The 16,172-nt window shown below is 36.6% G+C and overlaps 2 protein-coding genes across 2 annotated transcripts in view; one reads left to right on the forward strand and one right to left on the reverse strand.

Moving 5' to 3' along the window:
- oys (lysophospholipid acyltransferase 6) overlaps positions 1-3,840 on the forward strand; it is an 85,255-nt gene extending 81,415 nt beyond the window's left edge. The window contains exons 10-11 of the mRNA XM_019048011.2: positions 1,045-1,196; positions 2,328-3,840. Coding sequence (XP_018903556.2) covers positions 1,045-1,196; positions 2,328-2,481 — 306 coding nt within the window. The 3' untranslated portion in view covers positions 2,482-3,840. The remainder of the gene's footprint in view (positions 1-1,044; positions 1,197-2,327) is intronic.
- A 647-nt stretch (positions 3,841-4,487) lies between these two features.
- LOC140224807 (uncharacterized) lies at positions 4,488-7,909 on the reverse strand. The gene is made up of 2 exons (XM_072301498.1): positions 5,931-7,909; positions 4,488-4,752 (listed from the first exon to the last, which is right to left on the reverse strand). Exons 1-2 carry the CDS (start codon positions 7,907-7,909, stop codon positions 4,488-4,490), a joined length of 2,244 nt encoding a protein of 747 aa, XP_072157599.1.
- Positions 7,910-16,172: the final 8,263 nt, after the last annotated feature.

Genomic DNA, 16,172 nt, shown 5'->3' on the forward strand with positions numbered 1-16,172 from the left:
AGCGGAGCTGTTCAGATAACCTCTCACTAGGTAGCAGTAAGTTAGCTTCCCATATGCTCATTGCTCATATTGGTTTTCATAACTACTCAAAAATTAGCAAAATTAAATTTTTGTGAAAGCAAATTGTCAGAGCAGACTGTGCTGAGCTGATAATGTCTCCAGTTAGATTCAAATACATCGACAGTTTCTTGCCCGACTGATTGTAAGCAGTGTTGCACCACACAGCATATCTCTAAGAGGAGATATTGTGATTGAATGAGCCTCCTCCCTCTCCTCTATTGTAAGATTTTTAGTTCAATACTGAATTACAACGCACAGTTATAAAATCACCATCTCTATCTTAGAATATAAAACATTAGAGGAGTTCAGGAAATATCAAATGGACTCCATTTTGCAATTAGGAACCACAATTTCTGGCTCATAGAAGAAGAACACATATCTACTGAGGGAAACTAGTGGCACATATCGACGGTGTAAGTCGGCGATCACATAACTCGGTTTGCGACGTCGCAGACTTACTGTCATACTTTATTTATTAAACGGAAAACTACTCTACGGAAATTCTTTAAAACTGCCGTAATTTTTCTTCTCTGTGTGAAGAAAATTTTGCAAAAATTTCAAGGAATGATGTCAAATTGTTCTACTTTAAAGAAATAACATAGAGGCGGAGATTTTCAGACACCGCAAACGAGTTATGTGATTGCGGACTTACGCCGCGATATGTTGTTTCTAAAACGAGCCAGATATTGTTGTCCCCAATTGCAAAATGTATTCCAAATACAGTGAAACTGACTCTAGTTAACTGCATCTTTTATTCGGACTTCATTTTGCAATTGGGAACTAAAATTTTCACACTCAGTTGTAAAAAAACTCATGCATGTAGGGTAACAAATGCTACATATGTTGTTTCTAAACTGAGCCAGTTTTGGTTCCTAAACGCAAAATGCAATCCAATTGCAGTCTGATGCATGTGCATGTGTCATTTAGACAATAAGTAATCGTCTCATCATAATTTTATTACTCTATTCATGTCTTGTTATGTAGGTTCGCCGAAAAATCAGACCATATTTCCAAAGCAGTTCATCGCATAAATTATTCTATGACCTTGCAACTACTGTTGTCTCCCGAGTTGCAATGGCGTATATCGTGTTTCCGTTCGTGCTTCTCGAGTTTGGACTCAGCATGCGTATTTATCTGTAAGTATTCCAGCATTAATTCAACTCAGAAATTCAAGCAAAGTTTCATTCAATATTATATCAATGACCAAAGTGTGAAATCATGTATCTCCGTTTGCAACACCGCAGACTTCCCGTCAACCCTTATATAGTTTCGCTGGAAAACTGGTTAACATAATTTCTAGAAAACAACCTAGATTTTTCCTCTCCAGTAGCAGAATAATCAGTAAAAGTTTCAAGCTATAAAGTTGCCTTTCTCCTTCAAAAATAATAAAATAGGAGCAGACATTTTGAAACACTGCAATAGAGATACGTCGTTTCGCTTTTTAGCCGTTAATATCCATAATATAATATAATGTTTCTTTGAGTAGTAGGAGCTTTTGAACTGTGAACTTTGACTTTGGATCTAAGTCAATTTTTCAATTTAACCACTTTAATCATCTCGAACTCAAGTAGGTACATAGGTGTAGCATGTATTTTTTTTTTTTTATCCCAACATTCGTCAAGCCATACCTCTGGGGTGTAGTACCATCACCTAACCCCATTCCCTTTCCATTTATGTTTTTGCAACCTACGCCTTGCTGTATCATTTAATTTAACTAAAATCAGTAACTTTGGATATTTCTGAATTGTCCTAATTCTTATTCAATGTTTCTGAAAATTAAGGATTACTGGGAAATACATTTTGTCAGAAAACAGCAGAGAGCAATTTTTTGGGGTTTAATACAAGCATCAAAATGAAGAGAAACGAAATCTTTAATTAAAAAAGAAAAAAAATTAAAGGATTAGTGCATTATAAAACCAAACTATCAAACGAGAAAGAAAAACTACGGCACAGAAATGTGTGGGGTTGAAGTTACTTTAAAATAAGATTTAATGATTGTCCTCTGAAGAAAAAAAGCAAACTAAGAAAAATGTGGTTGTCAAGTCTCCTGATGAGATATTTTGGTCTTTATGGAGCATCCCAGATACCTATCCGATTTGCAATAATAACCTAGTGTAATTAGTAAAAATTTCACTTCTACTGAAAAAAATTTTTCAACAAGAATTGAGAAACTCTTGTATCTCCACGTTTCATATCTTAACAATACCGTGTAAATATTCCCTACCTCTGATTTAGTGGATAATCAAGCGTAATTTTCTCATTTTCAGTCATCAGTATTTCTGGATGCACATCCTGGCAATTTCCGCTGTGTTCCTGTTACCTCATTTCCCTTCAAGTGGACCCGAGGCGCAAACTTTTGCAGCAAGGTTGACATTGACTCAATCAAGTAATAACCTGGTTACAACAAGCATTCATGGGTAGCAAATGCTTCAGACCTAACACCTTGTTTTTCTCTTTATTTCCTGTTTCCAATGTGTAACAGAACTATTATTTATGATTTGAAAGTCTCAATCATTTGTGGAGAGAACCAGAAACTTGGTACCGCACTCAACTCAGGATGTATGAGTCACAGCGTGGGTTGATTTCTTGTTCAATGGTTGAATCTTAACCATGAAAAATGAACGAAACGATCAACCGAGTATAGACATGGTCGCTGCCAAGACGTTCTAACTCATATTTCCTCCAGGTTGTGCAATACATGAAAGAATGCACTGTATGCTTTGTGCCAGCGGTGAGGAGAGCACCAACCAAGATTGGGCCTCATTTTGCTCTCTTTTTGCCTAAATTTCACTAGAGTATAGGTTTTGTGTAGCCCCACTGATTGAGAGGAATTAGAATATATTTTACAATTAGGAACTACGATTTTGGCTCAGTTTAGAAGAAAAAATATGTACCATTAGCGTCCCTATATGTGTAAGTGTTTTTACAGATGAGATAGAAATTTTAGCTCCTTATTGCAAAATGAAGTCTGACCGATCTCTCCGCTGCTGATCATTGTACCGGTAGTTTAGCCTTTGCCAACGAGTGCCAACCAAATCCACCAGTATTGCAGCTAACATGTTGAAGGGCATTCAAATGCGTTTATTAGCAAAAAGCAAAACCTAGATGAACGAATGGAATAAAGCTTAATCCATTTTTGAAAACTATTGAGGTAAAAATGTGCAAAGACAAGGCTCAATGGGTTACAGAAAAAGCCCTTTATGTTTTGAAAAAAATTTAGCTCCTGCTACTTCATAAATACAGACGGTTAAGTGCAAATCTTTTTATCTCGCAGTGACTCTAGGCTCAAAGTAGTGTTTTTACTTTGTTAGGAGTTAGTTCCTGTGAACCAAAATTGACACAGGAATTAATTCTTGTTTTTACTTATGATTATGATGAATGGACCGGAAAATTTAGACAAATTCCCCAGAATTGTGTGCGGAAAAATAAACTCAGCTCATCAACCCTTTACTCATTTTTCAACACACAATAAAGAATGTTACACTTACTTTAGTCCATCTTGAAATCTTTAAGAGTTCACACCGTACTTAAGAAACTAATTACCTGAAACAAAAAGTAAAATTAAATTGATTTTGTTGAGGTCTTCTTGTTAATTGTTCTACCAAGTGCCTTCTGTGAGTTACAAAGTATCAAAACGTTTATTTCGTTATATGAATTCGTTATATGAATATTTTTTTAGTTGCGCTGCTTAAAGCATACAGTTTTCTTTAATGATGCATTGATGGTGAAGGCAAAAGTGATGCTCAAAATAAGCCCTTGAGTCACAACATTCATACTGAAATTTTGGAGAACTTGAACTATTTGATTTGGAATTTATTACCTTTTATTTAACAGAAAATGGACGAAAGACAAAAGAGGAGAGACGAAGATGATTTTTAGATTGAACTTTTGGAGATGATTTTTACAGACACAAAAAGGCTTAGCTTGGAATTTTTATACTAAAGATTTGGTTTCCCTGGAGACGAAGGGGGACCCGCTTCATTCTGGCCCCCCTGAACTTCCCGGAAGTTCTGAACTGCAGACTCATGGTTGATCCTGATGAGGACCAGGGAAAATCCTTATCTCGTCGAAGATTGCCCTCTCTAGACGGTCGAGCAACCTGTTTCTTCTGAGCATGTTTCTGCACAAAGGACATCTCCTTCTCGAGTCGCGTCCTTGACAAGCAGTACATTGTACGTGGTCGCGTTTACAGCTCCAAAACGGGCCTGTGGTAGTTCTTTTGCAACTAATACACGTCGTCATTTGTAAAAAGAGACCGGTAACTCGCTCCCTAGTCGACATCTGAAAGACCAACCAGAATAAAGGGAACGGATTAGGGAAAGGGAAGGTCGGAAAAACATGGCAATATGGAGAATTTTCAGAACGTTGAATTTAAGACGTATGCTGAATTTTTTTTAAAATTGAATTTTTTTTTAAAACGATGTTGTTTAGTAATAAAATGTGACATCGTCCCAACTTTTAGGGGGATCGTGTCCTGGCGGTACATAAACATATCTGGGATTTGGTTTCCCATAGAATTCTGCCATCGTTTTGGGTCTTGTTGAGGGAGTTGAATTTTGGGAGGATTTGGCCGAGGAAGGAGAAGTTGAATCGGGCGTTGCCGTGGGATTTTGAGATTGAGTGGGAGCAGGGATAGGATCTTGAACCGTAGTGGAGTTGTTGTTATTATCGGAATTTGAACCAGACATGTTCCTGAAAACAAGGATTAGTTGGTTAAATTCTCGGCAACCGGTAAAGGGAATAACTTCACTACTGGACGACGAAGTGTTCCACAAGCCGTGCGAACATCTACCACCCGAGTTTGGCCGTCTCTTCCAGGGTGCAGCTCAATAACTCGTCCCAATTTCCACCGTAAAGGAGGAGTAGAAGGATCGTGTAATACCACTAGTTGTCCTTCTTTCAGAGATTCCTCTTTCTCCCACCATTTTCCCCTTGGCAGCAAGGTATGCAGATACTCTATGTGCCACCTTCGCCAAAACTGTTGAGCCAATAACTCAGCCAAATGCCACCTTCTAAGAATAGGAGGATCATCTGGATCATATTGTTTATTGGGAAGCGCTACCAAAGGACGTCCAATCAGGAAATGCCCCGGAGTGAGAGCTAAAAGATCCCTATGATCTGATGATAGAGCAGTCAAAGGTCTAGAATTTAAAACAGCTTCTATCCGTGCGATCAAAGTATTAAACTCTTCTTGAGTGAGAACATTTAGACCATACGTTCGTTTTAAGTGAAACTTGAAACTTTTCACCACTGCCTCCCAGATGCCTCCCAAATGAGGCCCCGTAGGGACATTGAGATGAAATTCAATTTTCTCCTTATGAGAAAACTGAATTAACTCAGAATTTGAAGGAGACAAGAGCCTTTGAAAAAGATTTACTGCTCCCTTAAAATTTGACGCCTGATCGCAATAGATATGTGCTGCCAAACCTCTTCTGGCCACAAATCTATGCAAGGCGCCTATGAAAGCATTTGTTGAGAGATCACAGACTGATTCCAAATGCACTGCTTTCGTGCTCATGCAGACGAAAACACAAACATAGACAGGCATAACCCGAGCAAATCGAGAAAAGTGAACTTTGACATTGAAAAAACCGCAATAATCCAGACCGGTTTTATAGAAAGGTGGACTGGGTTGTACTCTGAATGATGGTAACGGTGCCATTTGTGGAAATTGATTTTTAGGATTAGCCCTGAAACACACCACACAACCGTCCACGATTGACTTGATTAAATTTCGCAGACCCAAAATCCAAAAACGTTGCACGATCAACGAAAATAAAAGTTGAGGAGGTGCGTGAAGATTGTCAATGTGGTAATGCTGAACCAATAATCTCACCACATGATGGTTAGAAGACAAAATAATCGGGTACCTCGATGACTCCGGTAATGAAGCATGTTCTAATCTCCCTCCGGCTCGAAGTAAACCTCTGTGATCCAAATAAGGATTCAATTTTTTAATCGCTTTGGATTTTGCAGACAACCTTTCTCCGGTCCGAACTTTGCGAATTTCTGAACTAAGAGTATCCCTTTGGATTAACTTGAGCAGCAGGAATTCTGCGTGCTCTATCTCTGAAAGAGATAAAAACCCTTTTTTGATGGGCTCGAGGTTTTTTGACACGAAATGTCTCGCCCCGAAACGCCATACATAAGCTAGAGAGTGGACGACCTTTGTCCAGGAAGATAGACTTGGTAGACGAATAGAAGTTTGCGGAGAGGGGGCAGGGACAGAGACCTCCTCCTTCCCGACTTGAACTTTGAGAATTTGCCTGGGTGACTTCACATCAGGCAACGCCTTTAAAGAGGGGAGAATAAGATTTGAGACTGGCCAAGTCTCCTCTGGATCAGCCAGCCACGAAGGGCCTGACCACCAGAGCCGAAAAGTCGATAACTCTTCAGGGGAGAGTCCCCTTGTCGCACAGTCGGCGGGATTGTCACTCGATTTGACATGACGCCAGATGACTTGCGACGGAGTTTCATGAATGGACGTTACTCGATTTGCTACAAAGGTTTTTAGTCTATAAGTTGGAGTTTGAATCCAAGAAAGAACAATTGAAGAATCAGTCCATGCAAAGATTTTATTGACCTCATAATGTTCCAGAGTGGTGGCATGACGGCGCAATAACTCCATTCCCATATTTGCAGCTACTAGTTCTAATCTCGGTAAAGACACTTTCTTCAAAGGTGCTACCTTGGACTTAGCAATTATCAAATGAACCTGACCTTTATCTTCCGTTGAAGAAGGAGCAAAACGGAGATACAGAGCGCATGACGTTGCCATTTCACTTGCATCCGTGAAAATGTGTATTTGAGTAGGTTGTTTATGTCTATCTAAGAACCTTGGAATCGAAATATCTGAAAGTTTTGGAAGAGTTTGCGTAAATTGATGCCACCGATCTAGAACATCCTGAGGGAGAGAATCATCCCAATCTACTTTAAGAAGCCAGAGTTCTTGTAAGAAGACTTTGCCCTTCACAAAAACTGGCAACAGCCAACCGCAAGGGTCGAACACTGATGCGATTTGTGAAGCGATATCTCTCTTTGTTTTTGCTGGGGGAAAATCAGGAATTTTGTATGAAAATGTGTCCTTTATCGAAGACCAAATAATTCCTAAAAGTTTAAAATAAGGATTTTCCGGATTTCCTTTCGGCATTTCTAAATCTGCACTGGGGCGATCAGCTAAAATTGACGGGACATTAGAGGTCCATTTTCGCATATAAAAACCTCCCTCACTTAATAGAGCTATAATTTCCATTAATAAAGAGCGTGCTTCTTCTGGGCTTTGATCCCCATGCACTAAGTCATCCATAAATAAAGCGTCTGAAAGTGCCTTTGCAGCTCTCGGATACTTATGCCCATGATCTTTAATTAACTGTTTTATAGTTCTGATAGCTAAAAATGGAGACGAATTAATGCCGAAAGTAACCGTTGTTAGAGCATAAACTTGTAGAGGTAACCAGGGCTCAGCTCTCCAAAATATTAACTGATATTTATGATCTGAAGGATGGAGAGGAATTTGTAAATACATTTGTTTAATATCCCCCGAGAAAACTACTGCATAACTACGAAATTTGATTAAAATATCCGTTATGTCCGATTGAAGAGCTGGTCCAGGTAATAAAATATCGTTCAAAGAAACACCATTACTGGTTTTCATCCCCGCGTTGAAAACTACTCGCAATTTTGTAGTTGACGAGTCAGTTTTCAACACTCCATGATGTGGCAAGAAAAAATGTTGAGAATTTTCTGGCGGAGGGTTGACCGGTTCCATAAAACCGTTATTAAGATATTCCTCCATAAATTTAGTGTACAATTTTTTCATTTCCGTGTCCCTTTGCAACCTAGCTTCCATTTTGTAAAACTGTTTTAAGGCTAAGTTGCGGGACTGACCTAGTTTTTTGCGTTTTCTGAAAAAGGTAGCCTGACTTGATACTTTTTGTTTTCCAATTGTGTTGTCGTTTCAACATAATATTTTTCTGCATATTCTTCCTCTGGTGTCATTGCCTTTTTTGGAGGATTTATCTCTTCTATTGTCCAAAATTTTTCCATTATTTTATTCAAATTATTATTCTCATTTTTATTTTCAACATTTACCATAAAAACAGTTGAATTCAGAAGTAAAGGTTTAGAATGTAAGGCGGAAAATTCTCCACCATTGCGTCCCAAAACCACATCACCGAACACAGTGGGAAGAATAGAAGGGAGAGACGGACCCAGGGGTTCTGGAATTCCAGTCACTATATTTGCGTAAATATCTACGCCTAATAGAATGTCTATTTTTGCATCCTTCTCACAAGAATCATCCGCTAACTGTCTATTTTTCAAAATCTCTTTTAATTTTGGATCTAAAAGAACTGACGGAACAGGATCTGTTATTTTTCGAACGACAATCACCGGATAGTTAGGCGCTACTAATTTACCATTTTTATTTAGTATATTTATTTGCACTGATCCGAATGATTCCACTACATTTCCTGATAGCCCAGAGACCGTCACTCCACCTCTTTTAGGCTTCAAATTGAGCAATTGGCAACACTGTGATGTCAATACACCACGATCTGCGCCAGTGTCGATGCATCCTCGAACGATGATTTTATCCCCTTTTTCATTTGTTAATAATACCTTAACTGTTGGTAAAATCGAACTGGTTGTTTTTACGTGATTTATTAAAGATCGTTCTGGTTCATCATTTGATTGCTCATGTTTAAACAACTGAGTATAGAAAGTTTTGCCTCTATTCTCATGGATTGAAGAATGATGGGATCCATTACATTCTCTACACTTCCTTTTACTCTTGCACGAACTTACAAAATGATCTTTCGAGGTACAATTCAAACAAAGTTTGTATTTCTCAAGAACTTTCTTTCTTTCCTGAGGAGATAGCATTCTATAATTTTGACACTGAGAAATTACATGATTTGCGTTTGGACATTGTGGACATTTAAAACATTCAGGAACTTCCAACGGATTTGCATTTTGAACTTTATTTTGATATTTTTTAGAATCAGAACTTCCCTTTTTATTTTCTTTACTAGAATTATGCAAAATCATTTGTGGCTGTTCTTTTTTTGGAGCTCTACATGGTTGCGGTTGAGATTGACGGAACGTGGAAGAAGCTCCCAAATACTGAGACAATTCGTCCTTTAAATAAGTACAAAGTTCCTCAACTGTTGGCATTGCTGACTTATCGTCTCTGGAATCCTCAAATCTCCTTCGATGATAATTATTCATTTTCCGTAACAGAATTACAATCAATAACAACCCATAGTTTTCTGATTTATACCCTAATGCTTCTAAAGCTTGCATATTTTCTCTCAATTTAGTAAAAAAGACAGAGACGTTATTAGCACCTAACTCAGGTAAGTCCAAGAAATTAACCAAATGATGAGTAATTTGTCTTCTAGGACTATTATAATATTCATTTAACAATTTCCAAGCAACGTCGTAATTTTCGCTGGTAAATTCTAAGTTTTTAACATGATTTAACGCATCCCCGGATAATTGAGCTAAAAGATATTGAAGCTTTTCCTGTTTCGTCAACTCAGTCGCATTATGAATCGTTACTTCAAATAAACCTCGAAAAACAGACCAATCAGATAAACTTTTACCATCGAATTTTGGTAATTCGATTTTTGGTAATTTAAGATGAGAGCGAAGATTCATTGAAGGCTTTGGAGAATTTCTGGAAGAACTGACAATAGAAGCTGCTGCATGCTTCGCGGGTAAGTAGAGTTTCTGACCTTCCTCAATCAAGTCATCTAACTTTCCCTGCCATATTGCCTCTTCTTCCAGATGGTCCGAATTCATGACAATTTCGTCCTGAATCAGATCAAATTCGTCTTGACATTTTTTCAACCTTTCAATAGACCAATCAAATTCATTCACATTGTCGGTTGTTACTTCCCGTAATGATTTGACGATCCTTTGAATTTTATTTAACAGCATTTGTCGCTTTTTAAGTAACGGATTATTTGTGATTTCGGGAGGAGTGGCGAACGAGTTTTTAGATGAATGAGGCGAATGAATGGAAAGAGGATCAGAAGAGGACTTTTTAAAGGGGCCACCGGCATGCAACCGTGTAGCCTTGCGAAAATAAACATTTTCAAGACTTGTTCTCCGTAAGTGAGTTTCACTTTGAGTTCCCACTCCGAGATTGAATTCAGATTCCATAACTGCTTATTAATTCACAGCTCCTAAAGAATAGAACATTATAATATTGGCGAAGGAGGCGAACAGATGATATCAACAATAAGACATAACCTCAAACCATCATCAAACAACACCACGATTCGAATTCTCTAGGTTATGAAAATTTTAATGAAAATTTGAGGTTATGAATTTCTATTACTACCAAGAAAAGAAAAATAAGGAAAGAATTGGAATGACTTCACCGATTTTTTGACGATCTGAGATTTTGGGAGAGCTTAGATTTTGACCATGTAAAGAATTGTCCCTTTGATTCGTTCCGAGCGAGATCCGTTGAAAAAGCGCCGGGCAAGAATGGGAAGGGGAAGGACTTGATAGGTTATCCGCTGTCGAACGTCGAGCACCCGAACAATATTTTCAACTTTCCCGGGTTTCGGCACCAAATGAAATTTTGGAGAACTTGAACTATTTGATTTGGAATTTATTACCTTTTATTTAACAGAAAATGGACGAAAGACAAAAGAGGAGAGACGAAGATGATTTTTAGATTGAACTTTTGGAGATGATTTTTACAGACACAAAAAGGCTTAGCTTGGAATTTTTATACTAAAGATTTGGTTTCCCTGGAGACGAAGGGGGACCCGCTTCACATACTTGTATTTTGAACTCTTAGCATACTTTTGCGGTGATTGGCAGCTCTGGTCATTACAGACAAAAAGTTGAATTGAAACTGTCAAAGATCAAGGCAAGGAGACACTTGAGTCAAGCTGACTTGGTAGTGGAGCGTGAGAAAAGAAATCATGCATATCAACCATTATCGTAATACGTATATGTTTCTGACAGTATTTGATTACTGTCAGCTTCAAATTTGCTCACGAGTAGCATAACTCTATTTTCACTCATTGTATATTTTGCTCACTTGTTCTAGATGACTAAGAACAATGACGGAAAACTATTGCTTTATTTTGTTGAAGGTGCCTTACTATTGAATCTCTCCGTTCAAAAACGATCCATCTCAGAAAAATTAAATTTTTCAGGAGACTATAAAAACTACATAACAGCCAGAAAAGAACAGTTTCTACGCAAAAAAATGGGCATTCTAAAAAAACCGAGTTGGGTTGTTTTCGAACTGAAAGATTCGATTAAGCTGCTGAGTGTGAAAAGAGCACCTCTCATTTGTGGTGTTGCAGCATCTCTCTTGACATTTTATTCATTTTATAAAAAGTGAAGAGGTGCTTCCAATTGAAATTTTTACTGAATATTCTTCATGATTCTACAATGTTCCATAGGAAAAATACTGGAAAAATCACCCATTGAATTCTCCTCTAAGACATAAGGGGGGTAGAGATTCTAAAACACCGCAGCTGACAAGTCCTCTTCTCCCATCCAGCGTCTTAATTTTTTTTAAGAAAAATATATAATACTGAAGATTAAAATCGACCCAAAAACAGATAAAAACTTTATTCATCAATAGTTTTACTTCGACTAAACTCAGTCCTAGACTATTTCGCCCAGTGGCACTGATATTTTTTGTATTCCTGTGTTAAAAAATTATTCTTCGAACTTGATCTCTGGTACCCGTTTTATATGTCACAAATTGCTAGTCTCTGCCCCTAAAGGCGTATCAGCATTGCGATATCGTAAAAATTCTCCGAATGCATTATTTTTTTAACAAAACTTTGTTGAATCTTTTATTTTGTGGGCTCTTGAGATTTCCTCATCAATGCAAGGAAAATTTTATGAATTCCTAGTCTTATTGGATCAAGAGTTCACCTTCGAATGAATAGATTTGTTGCAAGTATGTTAAGACATTTCAATGCCAGTACAATCAAATGCACAGCTGTCGTTGGAAAATAAATAAGCGGATAATAAATGAATAATAATAATAACAGCAGATCCTTAAAAATATCAGCTATTAGTCTCACCATTGAGTATAGTAAATGGAAATTGGGCACATGGAAAAATTGTGTCTGCAGGGACATTGAAATGAAACATCAAGGGTCATTTTGAAACAAAGCAATGGATTTCTGCCTTCCTAAAGCAATTCAGTCGTGAGCTTGAATCTCTTGTCAAACAGTAAAATGCGGGGGTGTCTGCAGGTCTGGAAAACCAGGAATGATCGGGGAAATCTACCAGGTCATCAATATCAGGGAAAAGTCAGGGGTTATGAGAAATTTGAAGAGTTTTGAAACTTGGAAAAACATCAGCGCTGTCCACGCAATCAACTTAAGTCTGAAACTAGTTCAGAGTCCAATGCTCCAAGCTTCACGCTCGATAGTGAATAGAGAAATAATTTTCATTTAGGGATCGCAGCTTCAGTCAGTCGATTGATTATCCTCTGAAAAAAAGGGTCACATGCTTTTGTTATCTGCCGTGAAAATAATTAAAAGAATTTCATTTCATTTCAGCTCTATGTGTGCAAATTGTAGTTGTGAAAAGTCAGAGAATGATTATCTCTCATCTGTAGACACCCTGAATGTGCAAACCGTCTTAATTTTTTCCTCTCTTATTTTTAGATTATTATGTACATTTAATGCCCTGGATCAATTTGCATTCCTATAGCTTCCTCAAATCCATCAAAATTATTTCTGAGCCTATTTTTTTTCAATTTAATATGTGATTCTAACATATTGTGAGACATATACTCTGTATTTCAAGAAAGAAATAATTAAAATGGTTCTCTCATGCTTACAAATTGTAAAAACTTCCTCTCAAACTTTAAACCCTCTAAATTCTTGCTTTTAAGCTTCTGCAATAACGGAGGGAGAATATGCTACAATTTAGCATCAAGCATAATTTGTCTACTTCAAAATGTCTTGGTAGGAGAAAGGAAGTTTGTTAATTCCTCCACATCAGAACAAAATCGTGGATATGCTTTTTTATTTGTAAAAACTTTTCTGTAGAATATCCTACTCATAAACGTCTAGAGTGTAAAAGTCCAAACTTTAAAAGTGAATTTTCTTTCTCTGTGTTATATATCGTTCTGATCTGTGATATTAGTGACGGATATCCTGGCTCATAGCACTAGTGTAGCGGTTTGATCAAAGGGAAAGAAGAAAACGTAACTTGAACTGAAAGGGCTGATTTTAGTCATAGCTTAAATATTTTTGTAGGATATCACTGGTTGCGTGCTTTATTGCACTTTTTTATTTGTTCTAAGGGATAAATTTCTCTTTGTTTGTATTTATTTTTATTTCTAACCTAAATTTGTTACAGAAGCTCTAATTTTCAGCAGTTGTTACTTCCAAACTTCATTTTTAAGGAAGGATCCAAATTATTTCAATTTTCTTGCTCTAAGAGCCTCCTTTTTACCAATATGTTTTCTTTTGAAACCCTCTGTATTGCCCTGTCTCATTAAATAATCATTTCCTGGCAAACATCTTGATCGCATATTTCCATTCCTATCAGGGACGCAGAAAGTTGCCTTCTTATTTTTTGAGGCAGCCTCCTATGCCGTCCATGTAAGACAACACGCTTCACTATTTTCCTTGTGTAAAATAAAAGCGCATTACACAGTTTTCCTAGGCAGTGGTAATGTGCCTATTGTTCATAGTTTTCTTTTAAAAAATATGAAGCGTTTTATGGTTTCCTTCACAAAAATGTTTTCCGTCTTCAAATTTTTCTCCTTTTTTTGTGCCCTCACACTTCTTCTGCAATTGGCTGATCAAGCTCTTTCTGCACCACTGATTCCTTTATTTTCTTGTCTCAAATCATGAAAAGGAAAGGATCAAAGTTAAAATGTTTGTAGATACATTTAAATCATCACCAACCCTCTGAATTTCTCGTATTTTTCACTTATTGTGTCGTATTATTTTCTCCTTGTTTTGGTCAAAGAGATTACATTAAATTTTATCCTCCTCCCTGTTTTCTTTATATAAGTATTTATTTTTTTTTCCTCGAGGTTTCATTGTCTTTGTAATTGCCCTTTCAAGAATTGTTCTTCAATTTAGAATGTATACAACTGTGAAACACCTCAAATATTACAAGTGATTTTAATTTTTTTAACATGTTGAAGTCAAAAATTTTCTCTTAATTACACGCTTTGACTCAATACAGTGGTCAAGGATCAACCATACCCTGAATTTTATGTAATGAACGAACAATGTAAGAATATATCTTTGATCTCAGTCTTAATGTTAATTTTTATGCAGAACAAGATATCTCATAACTTTTTACAGCTTTGTCGGCTAGAGAGACGTTACTGTTTTACCGTCAAAATTGTAACTTCTTTCATTATTTTTTCTTCTTCTTGAGTTATATGGTTGTATACCATCTCTCCTTCTTCTTTCTTCTCTGGTATAAATATTCATGTAATTTTTGTTGAATTCTGCAATGTTAACGTAAATCAGCTGCTTTTTTTACATCATTTCCACTTTTTGTGTTGCAAAATATAACAACATTTTGTATCGCAAAATGAATGAACGTTTTGTGTTGCAAAATGTAACATCAGATCAATTAAGGGACCCTGCCTTATCTTAGCTTTGAATATTTGTATCAAGTTCGACCAGAACTGAGTTGTCCCATTATCTGCTGTTTAAGATTTAAGAGAAGAATGTTATAATTCAGTAAAAATCAGCGTTCTAAGTTCATATGAAATTTTGTTAGACTTATAAGTTCTGAATATATTTTTGCTCATGAAGTACATAATACCATTCAAGTCGAATTCTGAATATCTCACATTAGAATGAAAAACATGTCCTACATTTCAATTCTGAGTGAGAAAGAGGTGATAGGAAATTTTCAACACTCTTTTTTGTATTTCACGCAACCAAAAGGCATACTCTTGTCTGGTTTTTAATAAGAGCATCACTATAACTAACCTGTATTTACCAAAAATGCCATGCAGGTAGTATGGGTTATCGTTATTTTGTTCTGTAATGGATATTTCTTTTTCATTCAACTAGAAGTAATCATTTCTGCTGAGCAATTTTTTAACTTTTATTCGAGGAACAACACTTTCATTAAGGCTCGATTAGAAGGAAGGAGGTTCAAGTCATCTGACCAGACAACCTGAGCCACCTTTTTTTACTGAATGAAGCTTTAACCTGAATTTTACTCGAGTTCAAAATAGCTGGCATATTGACGGTGAAACTGCGGAAATTTGCGTATACTTCCTTTCATACTTTATTTTCTACATTGAAAACTCCTGAACATCATTTTTTGAAAACTGCAGTGATTTTTCTCTTATATGTGAAAAATATTTGGTAAAAATTGCAAGCCATGATGATAGTTCGGTCTCCTCTTGGAATTTAAAACAGGAGCAGAGATTTTGAACCGCAACTGAGATATTCATTTGTAGTTTCACTGTCAATTCGTGACTGGATATGTATTTTAGATTTTAAATGGAGGCAAATTCGATGTCTTTCGTTTAAATCTAGGCTTTTCCTGCCACAGTGAAAGAACTCCCATTATAAAATCTGGAGTCTAAGTTCGTTTCTAGAAAACATAAGAAAAAAATAAAAATTCTCATCACATTAATAGGTGTCTAGAAAAATCTTCAAGAGAAATCCTAAAGGCGAACTTTAATTCAAACTTTGTCCTCTGGTCATTTTCAGCTACTAAAGTAAGCCTTAATTTATAAACACTGAAGCTACTTGTGATAGTATTTTAAGTAATATTAGGGGAAGTATTTCTAGAGGTTAAGGGCTGTCTTCGTTTTTAATCCCCTCTATTAGCATCAATATTTTGTTTGTTTCACTATTTATTTTTTCAAACTTGCTCTGTTTTATTGTTGTTTATCGAATTACGTTGTAACGTAGTTTGACTGTTTCTTTGGCCTTGTAAATAAATCAAAATTTTAAACATATCTAAGTATTATTTTTCTCTAATTTGATCCAACCCAGAAGAAGGTTACACATACTACCTTATCTTTCAGAGGGGAAAAGTATTGTTGAAAAATTTGTCTAATTTTTCTGAACAATTCTTCTGTAACAATTTTCAGCCACAATCTGGCCTTGTTTCCCTTTTGA

The sequence above is a fragment of the Bemisia tabaci genome, chromosome 6, assembly GCF_918797505.1.
Source record: "Bemisia tabaci chromosome 6, PGI_BMITA_v3".
Lineage (NCBI taxonomy): Eukaryota > Metazoa > Arthropoda > Insecta > Hemiptera > Aleyrodidae > Bemisia > Bemisia tabaci.